This window comes from Rhopilema esculentum, chromosome 21 (genome assembly GCF_057945365.1).
Source record: "Rhopilema esculentum isolate cy_ngs chromosome 21, ASM5794536v1, whole genome shotgun sequence".
In the NCBI taxonomy this organism is placed as follows: domain Eukaryota; kingdom Metazoa; phylum Cnidaria; class Scyphozoa; order Rhizostomeae; family Rhizostomatidae; genus Rhopilema; species Rhopilema esculentum.
In genome coordinates this window covers 4,144,021-4,161,737 of record NC_142835.1, presented here as the reverse complement: position 1 = coordinate 4,161,737, position 17,717 = coordinate 4,144,021, and the positions used below count along the sequence as shown (strand labels likewise).

The window sequence follows — 17,717 nt, the reverse complement described above, 5'->3', positions numbered from 1 at the left end:
TGCTTTTATAGAAAGTCAAGAAATATTTTAAATGTTCACAGCAGCTGCTGTGTATCTCTTGCTTTGTTCCGTTACATGCCAAAATGCAACAGCTTTTACTTGAAATTTCTGCTTCCAATGTCAGCGGTATTTTTTGGGTTGTTTATCAAATATTAATTTCTTACCAACAATGAATACGAAAAATATTTATAATACCCGTAGTGTGTATGCAGTCATAAGGTTGAAATGGATATGATCAGGAAAATATTGGTTTGCCAAGAACTGTACGCAGTGGTTTAGAATAATGTTATGGAATGATAATAAAAATACGAGAAAACGTTCTTGTGATGGGTTTAGTGTGAAACCAAGGTGCTAATGGCTAACTCGAGTCGCAAATTAAAATTCCAAAACACTTGTCAAATAACACGAAAGATCAACTGCTAAAAGGGTTGGAGTGTAAAAAACCACACCCTGCTCTGCCTGGTGGAAGCACCATAGCCAGTTTTTCTTTTTCAATACCTTTTCCACACTTTGTGCAACCCCCTGCATTAACATGCACTCTGACACACAATAAAAATTATTTGAATACGGATTGTTTCATAATAGCCGTATAGCTTCCGGTTTCCGACAGGGTGTGCTTCGCACCTATCAGCATATGAACAATACCATTCACTGCTGGAGGAAGCCTGTTTGACTGCACTGTTATAAACAACTTGAACTCATCCAAAGTGATTCCAGACGCTTCGCCAGGTCGGGGTATGAGGACTGCAGTCATGTCAAAGGGTCTTTTGTTCATTGTCCTGATTGGAAATATTTTTGCCGGAAGTTTCTCTCTGCCTGTGCAAGGTTTGTTAAAATATCAATGATTTTTATAGGCAGAATTATCAACCTTTTGCTACAGCATTTTTTATTTTTAAATCAATTTGAGGGCTCCTATATGAGACATGAGGATATTTTAGCTTATTCAATATTCGGCAATGGCAGGCGAATTAATCCGCAAGATTTAAAGTTACATGAATAAATATTTGCAACAGTGTACAACGTTTTCTTTAATCTGTCTAAGCTATTATGTCAATTTTACCAACCATGAAAATCTTCATGGCTTAAGCTGGTTATTTTTTCAATTAGAATTCAATCCTACTACTGGTAAATGTATCCACCCGCCACCTTTACGTGAGATTTTGCTTTAATGACAATATGTTCTGTGGACTGGCTTTCTGTTGACTGTTGTAGAATTTGTTCACTTTTCTGTCGCTAAAGACAAATACTCCGTTTGGTACACACTTCAAGGTTTCGTATTCTTTTTATAAATTCGTGAGATTCCGGGGCAACTCTATCAAGATAATCAGGGCCTCCGACGAAGGCTCCCCCACTTTTTTGCAAAACAATAGAGCTTTTTCGTGAAATCTTTTGTTGTAGGGGCCAAAAGCACCCCCTCTCCACTTTCCAACGTGTCGGAGACCATGCTAATTATATTTGACAGGAAGGAGCTATGGGGCGAGGTTTTAGATTCGGTTGACTGTGACGTCACACCACCGGCCTGAAACCTTTTCCTAGGAAATTTGCATCATAGAATAAGTCACTAGCCTATAGAGATCAGGGCCTATTACCCCGCTTATAGGCGCACCTCGCTTAAAAACGCATGCGCTTGTAAATGGATCTCTACGGTTTTTGCAAGAAAGATGAAAAACAGCGATATGGCTTTCTATTTTTCCTTTCAAAATGTTTACATGCTTCCTCGATTACTTTTCTTGCATTGTCCATTGTGTATAAACCACGCATAAACTGACAGGACCGGCCTAGGCCGAGGGGTTTCAGAGGCCCTGCGAGTGGAGCGAGCAGAAAATATTTGTGATCACCCTCTACATATGAGCTTAAAATGCATTTCAGAATATTCTTGCAATCATTTTCTTGCAATCGTTAAAAAAATGTTACATTTTTAGGCACATTTTTGCTACGTTTGATTAATTCCATTCTTAAAATGGAACTCATTACTTTATGAAGCCCCTAGACCTTGAGGCCCTGTAGGAATTTGCCCCACGTGACCCCTCTCGGCGGCCCTGTAGACTGACATGATGACGAAGACAATCTTGATGAAGAACAGCTGAATGAAGAATTGGACCCGGAGATTTTTATTGTTAAAAACTTTCATTTTTTACAGGCGCATGTGACTGTATCTGAATCGTTTTTCATGTATAAGGGCATGGGCTTGTAAGCGGGGTAATAGGATAGGATGCTTAACGTGACAACCAGTGGCGGTTTTAAAAGGGTCCAGGGAGCCATGGCCCAGGCCCCGCCCTTATGGTAGCCAAAAGGGCCCCACACCTTAGAAAAAAGATAGAAATTGTAAAGAACAAGGGCCCCGCAGATGTTTTTGGCCCCGGGTGGACTCGCTACAAGCCTCTCTCTATCCATTTAGTAATCTGAAAAATATAGAATAGGAAAAAAAGAAAAAATCCCATTCTTTCTTTTTTCCCTTTCTTTGTTTTTCAAAGGGAGAGACTTTTAGCAAGTCCAGGCCCCGGGCCCAGTACACGGTTTTTTATAAGAAAGTATTTTATAAGGAAGTTGTGCTCGGTACTTCAAAAAGTTAAGAAAGTTCAGGGTTGGATCTTTGAAACCTAAGAAAGTTGAAAAATTTAGGTAGTAAAAGTTTCCAAGGAAATTGTGGTGTAAGAGTCAAATATTTCAACAATCCAGTAATGTGCTGAACAGAAAATGACGAATACAGTATGACGTTGAAGCTTTTTGAGAAATTTAGCATATTTATAGCATTTCATCATCTCCATCATTGCGCATGCTTAGTAACGTAAACTTTCCAATTTTACGTTAACAAAGTTTTAGTGCTGAAATTAGGATATAGCTAAGAAAATCTGGAGGCTGGGCTGAAAAAAACTTTCTTATAAAAAAACGTGTAGTCCCTTAAACCGCTGCTGGTGACAACGTGCTGTAGGAAAGGGAAAGCTGACAATACCGATCATCATGAAATATTGGCTTGTTTTGTATCGTCAAGGAAATATTGTCAAACGAAATACACTGCAGAAAATATTTGATGTGCTACCAGCAAATTTTAATTTTCTAATATCCACGGACTTGTGTTAGGCTACGTTCACACTGCTCCGTATTCGTTTCGCTCCGTTTTCATTGATGAAAATGCTGTCCGTTCACACTTATCCGTTTTCAAATGAAAAAAAACGCTGTTGGTGGCCTCATTTTTGATAAGAGGCATCCACGAATCCTCAACAAATTGGCGTTATTATGAACGAAATTAAATAAAAGCAAATCGTGAAAAACTTTGTTGTAGCAGCTACCAGTCCATTGTGATTTCTCAATTTCAAAATTTTTGAAATTTGGCGTGCTAGTAAACACTTATTTTGAAGTCGTTGTTAGCGTATTCAAATTTCTCCGTTTTTGGTGTTCACACTGAAAACGGAGCGTATTCAATACGCACTGTATTCGAAAGTATTCGTTTTCATTAGCGTTTTCAAACGACTCCGTTTTCATAGCAGAGTAGTGTGAACGCTAGGCAAAAACAGATTAGTTTGACTCCGTTTTCATTTGAAAACGGAGGCAACCAAAGAAATGGTTGTGGTTCCGGTTAGCTTTAATAACATCCTCAAAAATTTGTGATTCTGCGCCCAAAATATTTTCGTGAACCATTCCTAAACGACGCAACGTGTAAATTTAATAAAAAATGGCGTTTCGGCTATCTGTAACGTTTGCGATTTTGTTCCTTTTCACTTCAATAGTTCATGCGAAAGTTATAATTAAACTGCTACTGTGTGCTTATCGTGAAAAAATTTTCAGAAAAGAAATTTCTAATATATTCTAGCGTAATCCAACATTTATGAGTGCACCTCAAAATAATGGACTGATTATGACTATTAAACAACTATTGAAGTGAAAAGGAACACAATTGCCATTATGAAAACGTCAGGAGAACTACGCCCCTGTCCCCTGCTGTCCTTGTTTGTTGGCACTGTTGTTTTCTGCAAGGACGAGGGACGGTGGTTATCAACTCGATATGCTTATAAATTATTTTGAGTTTTAGTCTGAGTTTGCTTCAAAACCTCGTTCCAGCTTTCTTTGGTAAATCAAACCTCGTTTTTTAAATCTCTTCGCGTTTGCAACCGGCCAAGGTCTCGGCGTCGTGTTGTTAACACTTCAGGGCCGTCGGAGGCGGGGGGCTGAAGCCCCTCAATACTTGTCAAACTGTAGTATATTTCCTTTACAACAGTGTACTGAATGGGAAGCAATACAATGGGCAGCCCCCCGTAGTAATTCGTTCTGACGTGCCCCTAGCATTTCTACTTCTTTTATTATGCTTTGCAAGTCATTTATCAACCAATCTACTCATACTCTCTCTACTACCTACTTCCTGTGTTGTTTAAAACTGTTCAAATGGTTACATTAGTTTAATAATCTACTGTCTGTTTATGTATAGAAGCATGCAGGAAAACGAGGCTTGGTAAAGAATACAGAGGCACGGTGAGCAAAACGCGCGGAGGATTTAATTGCCAAAGATGGGACTCACAGGTGCCACATTCACATAAGTTTAACAAGAGAGCCTATCCAGACGCCGGCCTAAGTGAGAACTTTTGCAGAAATCCGGATGGAGAAGTGGACGGTCCATGGTGCTACACCGATTCAACTGATAAAAGATGGGAATATTGTGACATTCCCCCTTGTGTTTATGGTAAGTTAATTTTCGAGGTAATAATTCAGAAGTTAGCTTGCAACCTTTCAAAATAAATCTTTGGTTATCGATATCAAATGTGATTATGAGGCTGTGCGTTAAATCCCGCGTAGTCCCACTACGAGTCTCAAAGAAACAGTGAATGAAGAGGAGAAAGGAAGGTTTGGTAAGGTTTTTTCAAAGACTTCTCACTTGATACATTGACACCATAGGTTGGTTGCTGGTTGATTGTACTTTACGAAATTGTAAAGGGCAATTCTAATCTAGACCAAATCTAGGCTACGTTGCAGAACAATTCGAAAATCAATAAGATGTTTACTTAACAAGATGTCAAATTTGACCTGTGACGCAGGCTTGGCCAAACCTAAACATATTTATAGTAACGATTATAAACCATAAGAGTGTTAGGTGTAAAGGTGTGTCGCTTACTGTTTTAAAGATTATTGATTGAAATTCAAGCTCATAAAAAGCAGAAACGACTAAAGATTTGAAAGATAAATGACAAGTTAATTATGAGTTTCTATGACAGAATACAAAAAGATGTTGCATCACTCATCTCTTTTGGCGAGCTGAAGCTTTTATTTTTAAACACGATGGCACCCCTCCTCTTTGTCATTGAAATGCATCCGTGTGGACAGGAGCAAAAGAATTGGGCAAGATGTGTTGAAAATAGTCAGCGCTTCCAATATTCTGTGAAAAATGGACAGAACTCTTTCTTCGGGGGAAAACCCTACTACATAGAGAGCCTTCACTTGGCCAGGGCCATTGGAAACTTAGGCTAGCCAGAAAGCTTCCCCGTTAATTCTTGGTCAGAAGTGTCGCTTTTACTGAATGCTTCCATTGCTGGTTTTATCTGATTCACATTGCTAATCAGTGTAATTATTTTCTAAATATTTTGACGACCGCCTTTAGTTTGATGATCTCTCCTTTGTTAAATCAATTTAAAAGTTGACACACGTCTAGTGAGAAGTAAGGTTAGGGGACGTCTTGGCCTGAAAGTTCCTTTAAAACCTGATTATACAAAAGCGTATTGAATGTTAATGGGCAGAAATAGATCTACGAGCAGACCGTTTCTCTAATCATATAATGATAAAAAAGTGCTGAGCCTGGTCACAATAACAAGAAAAACTTTCTTATTCTTATTTCTAATTCTGTGACATGGTTGTTAAAGGCATTGAGTCATGGTAAATAAGCTTTCTCTATAGGGGGTCATTTGGTTACGGCGTGATCGCTGCTGTTTCATGTGATATTGGCATCCGTTGTTGACAACTTGCTATTGATGGAAACTGTTATGTTAATCAGTACGAGGTGAGTTCATGTGACCAGTTCAAGGTCAACCAATAGCATCGCAGTCATGGAAATCATGACTCAGCGGATTTTGGCATTTAGGGTATACCCAGTCTATTTATCATGACTCAATGCCTTAATCGATAGTGTAGCTCGTTCTGAAATTAAAACCATAGTTAAGAGAGGGGGGTCCCTTCTATTAAATATGTTAAAACTGACTAATTTGATTTAAGTTAGTAAACATAGATGGATATTTGCATCAATATTAGGTCCAATATCTGGATAAGGACGTCTTTGATAAGTAGTAAGATGTCGCGATGGAGACGTCAAAAGATAATGTCTTACAAGACTTTGCAAAAACCTTCGAACTGGCGCACATGACCGAACTATCGTCGCCAGGTATCAGTAGAATGGTAGCGTAGAATGTTTACTGTCAAAACAGAGACAAGTTAAAAACACCACGATTATTGGTATGCCGCACGCACAAAAATAAAGATATTTTTAGTACGAAAGAGGCCATTGTAACTTTGTACTACACAGACTGGCATTGTTGGACCGGCAAATGTTTTTCAATGTAGTTAAGCGTAACGCTACCATAAAACCTTCAAAGCAAGAAAAAGGGTTATCCGTCCTCAAAACTGTAGCTTGGAGCTCCGAACACCTTCCTAAAAAACAGTGAAAAAAGCGGATTGTTGGTGTGGCACTTGAGTTTTTTATTTGTTTCCTTAATTTCATTTTTTCATTGTAAAATCTTTATATACGAATTCCCTATCAGCTATAATATAAATAAACTTCTACTACAAATTAATTCTTTAATATATATAAAATAAGATGTTGCCGTTCTACCTATACTAGGGATCGTGTTTTGTTTTCGGAATTTATTAACTTTGTATGAATCCCTTCAAGTTTTTTTTAAACATGGAAATTGTGGGGCTCATTCTGATGTTTCTTGGAATCTTATTCCATGTTTTGGCCCCAGAGTGAAAGAAACTTCCCTTTGAAAATTCCAAATTTCGTCTTAGGATGTCAATAATAAGCTGGATTCCTTGTCGAATAACTGCATATCTCTGATCTAGTGATAAATTTACATGAGGGCAGAGATCATCCATCATTTTGTACGTCATTATGGCCCTGTTATATTTAATTAGGTTCGAAACTGAAAGCCATTTACCAATCCACCCGTCCTCAAATTTAGCACTTTCAATTAATGTTTGAGCCCTGTCTTGAAGACGATGAAGATGTTCAAGCTTTGTAGCGGACAGACTTCCCCATAATTCATCACCGTATCTTAGATGGCTCTGGAAAAATGCCCTGTAAACCTGGTCCAATTTCGACTGTTTCAATTTCATTTCGAAGAAAGACCACTTTTGAGTTTACACTTAAGCCTCTTGTACTGCTTGTTCCAAGATAGGTTTTCATCGATAGTGACTCCGAGATATTTTACTTCATGGGCTCGTTGGATTTTTTCTCCATTTACTTTCACTTTTATCTCCCCCTGGACATGGTTAATTCGTCTTTTATGACCAATGACCATATATTCAGTTTTATTGGTGCTCAGACTAAGCTTGTTTTGCTGTATCCACCCTGCAATGTTCTTACCCTCAGTTTTTAAGTCATTGCACAGTTCCTCAATATCTTTTGCAGAGCATGTTATGCTAGTGTCGTCTGCATACATATTTGTTGAGCTTTTTTTAAGCATCGCTCAAAATCATTTACGTATAGGATGAAAAGGAGGGGCCCAAGGCACGAACCTGGGGAATACCACACTGCACCTTTTTTGTTGTGAACTGGAACCATTGATTTGGCAGTATTGTATCCTATCAGTTAGGTATGATGTAAACTATTGATGATATCCTATCCCATACTTTGATAACTTAGAGAGCAGAATTTTGTGATCCACAGTATCAAATACCTTCTTTAGATCAAGGAAGATGCTAATATTTATCTTTCGTTTATCGGCATTTGAGAACCATGAGTCAGTGACATTGAGTAGTGAGGTCAACGTGTTGTGCAGCTTTCGAAATGCATGCTGACATTTTGAGAGCATGTTTTTTTCCTTTAAATTGTGGAGACTTGATCATGTGCGATTTTCTCGATACCGAGAGTATGGATATTGGCCTGTAGTTGTTGAATTCAAATCAGTTTTCGATCCGGTCTTAAAGACTGATGTTACGCTGGCTACTTTCCATATGTTCGGAAAAACACCGTTTTCAAGAGAGGAATTGAAAATGGCTGCTAATGGTTTAGATCAAATATCAGCAGCGTCTTTCACTAGTTTTCCTTTGGCCTTCCTGAGGGTGGTCGACCATGTGACCGACAGAAGGCTAAAATATGTAGACCAACAATTATACTTGAGCTTTTCATGATTATGCATTACAATAATTCCGTGTTTTGTAATAGAAACGTACATCTAGAAATGACACAACCCCGCTACCCTATATCTATTAGGTTATCCCCCTGGCCCCTCTCCGCCCAGGAACAAATTACTAAATGGGATGGAACTTGAAAAGCAGTCCCTTATTTCCTTGCGACGACAAAACTCTGGTAAATAGATAAGAAGAAATCTGGGAAATGTCTATGCGCTCTGTCTTTTCTAGGAAGTTATCGAAAAGGCCATTGCATCAGTAAATTACACAATGAAACATGAACGTGGACATTTTATTTAGTCAAGTGTGTATAGGGATAGTGATCAGTGCGCATAAATTGGGTGAAATCTAAAAGCAGTGAGGGGATTTTGTTGAAGGGAGATTCGGACCTATAAGTAAATCAGTAATTAGAGAATTTTAAAATATCAGTGCTAGCGTTTTTCACTGAATGTAATGTAAATCGACCAAGTGAGTTACTTTGTTTACACACACTACTTGTTGGGGAGAGGATTCCAATTGTTTAGGGCTATTGTACAATCCGTTTGTTCGAACCAATGAGAAGTGTGCGTCATTTGCACATGCGCAGTAGGTCGTAGGCTTCTTGACAAGATTAACATTTCATGGCACTTCATAGCATTTAATCAAAGCTAGTTCATATCATAGTAACATCATATAAACCAGACCTTCATTGTCACTAATTCTCTAGACATCCTATTCATTAAATTGTCTTCGTTGATTTTCGAACAAATGTTGGTTCGTCTCCCCCAACAAGCACCATGTTCCACACAGTAAAGGTTGCAATAACAGAATATGGGTAATACAGCGATATTTCACTTTTCTATAGACAAGTGCAAAAAGACTGTAGAAGGAAAAGAGTATCGGGGCATAGTCTCTACAACAACGAGTGGTTTGAAATGCCAAAGATGGGATTCACAGGTGCCTCATAAACACATCAAAACTTCAGCCAATTATATCCATGCTGGCCTTTTCCAGAATTATTGCAGAAACCCGGATGGAGAGCCAGAAGGCCCGTGGTGCTATACCAATTCAAGTGAAGTAAGATGGGAGTACTGCCATGTCCCACTGTGTGGCATAGGCCAACTAAAGGATCCTGAGACAGGATCTACAATTATTGAAGGCAAAGTAAAATTGGCAAGTTATACTGGCAGCCAACCAGCAGAGTCGTGCCTCGTTGTGACACTGAGGCAGGCCATATACTGTATAAGCATAGAAGATTGTCCAGATACAACCTTAGCAACACTCGTCATCTCAGACCCTGAGATACAGGATGGTGTTATTGATTACGTGCTGGATGCAAGCAAAGAATTATCACCGAACAGATACCTCATTGAGGCTGTTTGGAATAGAGGTTGGTGTCACCGTCCACTAAATAACTCAAAGCAATGGATCCGAGATGGGGATTTTTTCAATGATGTAGAACATTCTATTGAAGTCGTTGATGGGCAGGCAGGTCCCTACAAAGAAGATATCGACGTCAAGAAATTCGTGCAGCCAGAAGTGACATCATTTGAACTTGCAGGTAACGCTTTTAGTAATGTCGTAATGCAAAGATTCTATTAGAGGGCTATCCTAAAAAATATACTAGATTGCGTGCGGTACAATACAACGCTATAATAACGATGAATGTAAATAAATCGTACCAGGAATAAAACATTGATTAAGTGAATTATTTCAAGCATAGCCCGTTATCAAGTGAAATCGAGCTCAAAATTTGAAGTAAAAAATTATATTTTAAAAGATTTATTTTTCAGAAAACATTATTGTCGAAGTTCAGTCCAATTATTCAGATTTGTTTACAGGAGCAAAGGAATTGAAAAGTCTGTGACTTGAGAAGATATGTTTGTGTCAATTTGATATTTAGGAACACCACTTAATATGCAGTAAAAATGAAAAGAAATTTCACTCACGTTTATTCCAAAGTGAGGAGAAGCTAACATCAACTGAGAGGGAGATAATAACGATCAATGTGAGAGGGAGATATTGACAGGAGGGGAAGAGGAGAATTAGATAAGTCTAAAAAGTGGTTGGTATCCATTCTACTTGCACCTTTAAAGTTATTTTGCTTAAAAAATGGTACCTACATCTTCAACCAGGCAGGGAAATTTAAACAATTCGTCTTATTTTAATCGTCCATTGTCTAAAAATTATATTGCTTACCACTGTAACAAAATTTATAGAGTTAGCAGCATAGAAATTTTATCGAAGAGTAACCCCTAAACAGCAACTTACCGGTGTGTGGTTAATTACAAGTAACTATCTCAAATTTAAAGCAAAATAGAACAGCATGAAAATAAATAGAAATGTTTATATAATGTTTATAAGGGTTAGAAAGGAATATAAATCATGAAACGAGAGCTTGAAAATCATTCAGTACGAGACAAATTATAGTGTAAAGAGTCTATCTAAGTTTAAAAGAAAATATCAGTGGCAATTAAACCAGAACCTTCTCTTCGAGGTTTTTCGCGAGAATGCATGCTCTTCTTATTTCCCAATGGTTTAAGCCTTCGATGAATAAAGTTTATATGCCCTAATACTGTACAGATTCACAGTTCTGGTGCTTTCTCTATCTCCAGGCAACTGCAGTGAGGTTAAATGTGAGTATTATGGAAGATGTGAGATGTCCGACGACGGATCGCCAAAGTGTGTTTGCAAACTTGCTTGCCCACTCATATTCAAGCCTGTTTGTGGAAGTGATGGCAAAGATTATGCAAATCAGTGTCTTTTGGAGTACAAATCTTGCACGAGTAAGACGTTGATCACGGTGGCAAAGAAAAGATTATGTAAAGAAGAAGGTAAAAGTTTAATTTCGCTCGATTCTGTCCACGATAGCTTCTGAATTATGCCCACATTAAGCTGCAACAAATCCTTTTTCAGCTCGAGCTGAGGGTCAGTTAGATATGGTTATAAGTTTTGTTTTATTGAGAGTTGTGCATCTCCAGTAAAGTTTTATTCTTATTCCTGCAGCCTCAATGACGTACATTGTTTTAAATTGGCGTTTGACTGTGCCTTTTCTCTTGTGTCAGACCTCCGTGTTCATATTGTTTGTCTTTCATGTTTTTTAAGCAGAATTTATGTTTAAAGATCAATAAAAATAAGCAAAAACCTTGTTGATCAACATTCCCACTGTATAAGCATTTCTAAAATTCTTGTACACTCAGACAGAAAGAAAAGAAATTGAGCTTTAATTGTAAAATTTTGATGGAGAAAATATAAACAGCAACATATATGGATTTAGGTAACGTACAGGACAGTAAGGGGCATGTGGAAGGATTCACTGTTCAAATGGTTTCTATTTCTACTAAGCTACCCTAAGTCCTGTTTGCCCCAAACAGCCTTTGAGAGTCCTAGCCATGCTCCACTATTTGAGAGTCCAATCCAATATTCTAAAAAGTACATCAAGATGTAGATCAAAAAAATATATTTTGTTTAAAGAGGTAAAACTTGGCTGAGTTCTCATGCTTTATTTCTAACAGAAACGAAAAAGAAATGCGAATTGAAAAAGCAAAAAGTCTTGGAATCTTTCCCAATAATTGAAGGGAAACGAAGGCCTTTGTTGGGAGCTTTTATTCCACAATGCAAGGAAGATGGCTCGTACGAGGAGGCCCAGTGCCATGGGTCGACTGGTTACTGTTGGTGTGTGGACGAAGATGGGAACAAAAAAGAAGGAACAGAGGTCAGATTCGAGAGACCACGCTGCTCAAAAGGTACGACAAAAATGATACACCCAAGACCGTCCCTAAGATGAGGCGCGAGGGTGTGAAAATTCCCTTGGAAAAAAATTTCATTATGAAAACGAGGAGTTTTCTGCCATTTAGAGGTGCTTTGCAGGAAAATATGCAGACTTGTCGGCAAATAAAGGATGCCAACCTACTTTGTCAGCAAATCTGAGAACCCCCCCCCCCCCCCCACTTGCCCCTTGAGAAAAATTGCTAGCGACAGCCCTGCTTACTCGACAATGATCCATTTAAAACCAGCACTAGGGTTCTCGCATTATCTACTGTTTTACGCTCAGCCATATATATTTAATGTTTTGACACTGAGAAGGCTCAAGTTGTATCAAATGTTTTCTTCCTAGTCTTAAACTTTCTCAAGATTTTTTTTTCATAGATGTGCATCAATAACTTGGGATTTCTTATAAGAAGATGAATTATTTTATCTTTAGGACGTGTACAGTCTTTTTGATGGTTATATACAGTACATTTACAAGAGCGTTGGTTAATTTCTAAACTTTTAAACACATACAGATTGATTCATATTTATCTCATTACTCCATCGCAGATTTGAAAGATGAAAGTGATAAACAGCCTATTATAGTAACAGGAAATGTTAAAGTGATTTCTAACGTATCACTGACAAGCCCCCCAAGATCGTGTCTTGTTATGAAATTGCGGGAAGCAATCTACTGTACAGAAATAGAAGACTGCCCGGACATGACCATAGCAACAGCCATTGTGAGAAATCCAACGCCAGTCGAAGGCGCTATTCCATACAAACTAGAGGTAAAAACGAAATTGAGACCCAATAGGTACCTCATTGAAGCTGTGTGGAACCGAGGCTGGTGTTACGAAGACAAAAAAGGAAAAAATTGGATTAAAAATGGCGACTGCTTTAATGGTATCGAGCATTCAATTGAAATCAACCCTTCAGAATCCAAACATTACACAAAGGATATTGCTGTCAAACAGTATCTGGAAGGAGAAATAATAACAGACCCAGGTAAAGGCTTGTAGCTAGCCGAATATTATAATCATAATCAACTTATCATTATTATCATCAGTATAATTAGAATCATCAGCATAATTAGCATCATCGGCATAGTTATCATCATCCGCATAGTTAGCATCATCGGCATAGTTACCATAATCAGCATAATTAGCATCATCAGCATAATTAGCATCATCAGCATAATTAGCATCATCAGCAAAATCATCATTATCATCATTGTCGTAGTTATAGTCATTGTCTATAGGCTATTTTTGACCGTTCCAAATCAGAATTCGATATCTAATTGATTGTTTGTTGTCAAATTAATATATTTTTAATAAAGTATAAAGTTCATTTTCTGCTGAAGGAGGAGGGCAAGAAAGTGCCTATACACCATGATTTTCCAATTTCCTTCTTAGTGGTAGCCCGTTGATTTATGATCATAGATGATCATAGATAATCGTTGTTTGATGCAAGTAAGTGATAGTTTTTTGGTATCCCGTTTCCTGAATTATCTGATTTGCGGTCTCTTTTCTTTAGCTAACTGTAATTTTCTGCCATGCGATTTCGGGAAATGTGACGATTCTGATGGTGCACCAAAGTGTGTTTGTGAACAGGCCTGCCCTTTGATAGTCAAGCACGTTTGTGGCAGTGATGGCAAAGATTATGCAAATGAGTGCATCATGAAATTTGAATCATGTGAATTGAAGAAAAACATCTCTGTGGCAAAAGAGGGGCCCTGCAAACCAAAAGGTATGTAGGCAGGCTTGAAAAATCCCTTCCTAATAACGTAATATGAAATCCTTAGAGGAAGGCTCAACATTCAAATTCAAGAAGGACAAATGACTTCATGAGATCTTGTGCCTAAAAGTGGTTTTCACATCTAAAAAATTTCATTATTTTACCATAGCCTCCTGACAGCAAAATCTTTCCTTAAGAAAATCTGTGTAATCCAAGTTGTGGGTATCTTTATATAATATTAACCGACAGAATCTGCTTGAAAACACTATAAGATATTCTGTGCGTTGCTGAATTTAAATGCTTATAAAAGTGTATATGTTTTGTGTACATTGCATTGGTAAAAATAACGGACACCCAAATCCCTTGTAGTATGGCATAATGAGGTAATACGGTCTATGATAATGTTGCTGATTAATATGATGCCAAAATTAAAATAAATGAATGGATGCAGGCTCATGACCTACCTAGTATTACTGACAATTTGTAATGTATGATATTCATTGTAAAAATACTCAACTAAATAAGGCATTTTTTCAACGCTTGACAGGATGACTCAAAACCAGCTTCAAATCTTGATTGACCTGGGTGGCCTGAATCTAAGACTTTCCTCAAGCTTGACTTGTAAGAGAAATGTATCTTTTTTATAGATTGTGAAGAACCTTGTCCTCGAAACTTAGATCCTATTTGTGGAAAAAATGGCAAAACCTATGGTAATGAATGCCTGTTCCGGATTGCAAGATGCAAAAATTCGAGCCTCGAGGAAGCATACAAAGGACAATGTGGCGGCGGTAATTTATCCAAATATGATACTTGATACGAAACTTTGTCTACACTATGTGTACTGCCATACCAATCTCGTGTTAAAACTAGAGTTTCTTTATGCCAAAAATGATTGTTTAATTTAACTTACATAATATTACGCAAAGCCAAGCGTAGATATGGGGCATGAAGGGGAATGATGTTGGAAAGGTCTTTCTTCTAGCCGAACTCATAGCAATTAACTTTGATATTGCGCTTAATTGATATCAGTGAAAAGTTGACGGCGATGGGTCTTGATAAACTTGCTTGGCCTGAATCTATTGATGTCAAAAATTCAGCCATGCCTTGAAATTAAAAATTTGCTGCTCAAATGAACAAACAGCCCCAGAAAAGCATTAATTTAACCACCTTGAAAGTTTTCATAAATCGATTTTCACAGATTCATTAAAATAATGCAGTCATGATATTTTTTTATTTAATCTATTTATCGACCTCTGGGGAGTGAAAAATAACAAATAATGCAAGGGGTTCGCAACAGAGATCTAGACCGACTGATTGGGGGGTCCGTGCGCATTACCCTCTGATATCTATTATATAGGTGATTTTAGTAAATTTTCGCTTGATCTCTTTCACAAGCATTTCTTCGAAAGTTGGTTGAATCAGGACAAATAACGAAATGCGTAATGGAACGTGACAATACTCTACCAATGCCAGGAGCATTTGTGCCACAGTGCGAAGAGGATGGCTCCTACAAAAAGGTACAGTGTCATGGATCAACTGGCTTTTGCTGGTGTGTTGATTGGAATGGAGTTAAAAAAGAGGGTACAGAAGAGCGATTCAAGAAGCCTGACTGTGGAGCTAGTAAGAGATCATTGTCATTCTATTTGACCTGAATTCTCAAGAAAAAAATAATTTTTTCAATTATTCTGTCAGAATTGTACCACAATGATCAAATATGCATCAAAACATTATCGAGCGGGTTCACAAGTATAAAAAAATTTAATTGAGAAACTTTTGACAAAGAAAATACTGTGTTAGTAGCCTGATTTCTAATAGGCTAAGTGTCAATAGTCATTTCAGACTAATTAAGTGCTTAGGTAGACATATCCCATTTTATCACCGAAACCAACAGTCTGACGGGTAATACTTTTTCACTTTGAGAAAAAATAGGGTTTTAAGGATGAGGCTTTGAAGTGTTTTTCGTTCTTATTGGAAAAATAAGACGAGTAAAGATATTTATTTATAGTTTGACAGAAATCTCGCACGCATAAGAACGCAGATGATGACATCGTGGCACTTGATTGTCTACCAAAAAAAATAATTTTGGCCATATATTTTACAAACAATGATAAACAGAAATCAAGATACTGCTCTCAATTGTTCTTTGGCTGAATACACCTGAATGGCTTAAAGGTTTCCCTAAACATTGTTCGCAATTACTAGCTATACCTTCGGGGACCGTTTTAATCTTCAGTACTCAGTTGAAGTGTCATTTCGAATCTGTTCTTGTCAGAGACTGTTTGATTTGACGAACAAAAAGTTATGCAAAGTCAACCGTAGATATGAGACACAAAGATCGAGGAATTTGGAAATTGTTATTTCTTTAGCTGAACTCATAGCGATTAGGTTTAGGACTGATTGTTTGGAAACTTGAAGTTCAAGTAAGAAATTAGAAATCTCTATTCCTAATCTTGCTTGCTTGATTGATAGCAATGGAAAGAGGACGACTTTGGATCTTGATAAACTTACTTGGTCTGAATCTCCTGACATCAGAGGCTCAACATATCTCAAGCACTATCTCTATGCAGCATATCTCATGTTCTTAGCAATGCAGATTAGTGCGACTTGCAGCATATCTCTTTTAGATTAAACAAAAAATTTCTGGTCAGATGAACATTTGAAATGTGGTGACGCACTAATCAATTACTGAAGGTTCAGTTGTTGATCGATTAAAAAAATACTATTCCTAGCTATGGAGGTCTCAAGCAAGCTCTCGTACGTAAAAATATTAAGGGTAGTAGAAATTTTCAGCAGAGCTTGTATTTTTAAGCAACAGCTTCAAGGACTGGCTATGTCTTTGATAGAAAATAGGTGATTGATCTCAGCTTACTTATAAGGGAGTCCGCGGGCATTGCCCTCTGATATCTTTCCATTGACAATGAATGTAGTTTAGTAGATTTTAGCTTGGTCTCTTTCACAAGTACATTTTCGGAAATTTGTAGAATCGGGACAAAAAACCAAGTGCCAAATGGAACGTGACAATTCTGTACCGATGCCTGGTGCATTTGTGCCACAGTGCGAAGACGATGGTTCCTACAAAGAGATACAGTGTCATGGATCAACTGGCTATTGTTGGTGTGTGAACGAGAATGGAGTTAAACTAGAGGGTACAGATGTGCAGTTCAAGCAACCCAACTGTGGGCTTAGTAAGAATCGTTGCCATTCTACTTTACCTCATTTGTCAAGAATATAAACCATTTTCCAATTATTCTGTTTTTATCATGTATATTATTCTGTTGTATATCAGAAAAAATGATGTTATAGATTCTGTTTAGATTACGCTCACCAATTGTACGCAAAATGATAAAGTTTTTTGCTTACAGGAAATATGACAAAATGCGAATGGGAACGTGAAAATACGGAACCTAAGCCAGGAGCATTTGTGCCACAGTGCGAAGAAGATGGCTCGTATAAAGAAGTACAGTGTCATGGATCAACTGGTTATTGCTGGTGTTTTGACAAGAACGGGTTTAAAAGAAAGGGCACACAAGTCCATGGTGCAAAGCCTGATTGCTCGAAAGTTGCGGAGTAGAACAACGTTAAGCATTTTTCCTTGTTGAGATCATTTTGTTTAAATGTGTCTTTTTATTTTTTTGGCTTTTGTTCGCGAACAAAACTGAAGACAATGAAAAACGCCTGCATAATCGCTTTACTTTTTCATTTCTGTATTTAGAGACCTTTTTGTGTGCTATTATGTGTGCTCAACTTTCTATAAACATTGGGCCGAAATTTCGATTAACTAACCATATAAAAGTAGAACTTTGGGAACAACGAGTTTTTCAACGATTTAATCAAAAAGTAACAGAGTTGCGAAAACGATGGAATAAGTACGTATTAAATTTTTTCTTGTATTTCATGCCATGATTTTCATTATTACTTTCGTG

At 37.6% G+C, this 17,717-nt stretch overlaps 1 protein-coding gene across 1 annotated transcript; it reads left to right on the top strand.

Annotated features, from left to right (window-relative positions):
- The first annotated feature begins 644 nt into the window (after window positions 1-644).
- Window positions 645-17,482, top strand: LOC135684789 (uncharacterized). The gene is made up of 11 exons (XM_065200447.2): window positions 645-825; window positions 4,424-4,675; window positions 9,173-9,868; window positions 10,923-11,141; window positions 11,823-12,053; window positions 12,628-13,065; window positions 13,594-13,806; window positions 14,442-14,582; window positions 15,190-15,414; window positions 16,776-16,979; window positions 17,157-17,482. The coding sequence occupies exons 1-11, from the start codon at window positions 738-740 to the stop codon at window positions 17,363-17,365; spliced, it is 2,916 nt and encodes a 971-aa protein (XP_065056519.2). The 5' UTR covers window positions 645-737; the 3' UTR covers window positions 17,366-17,482.
- Window positions 17,483-17,717: the final 235 nt, after the last annotated feature.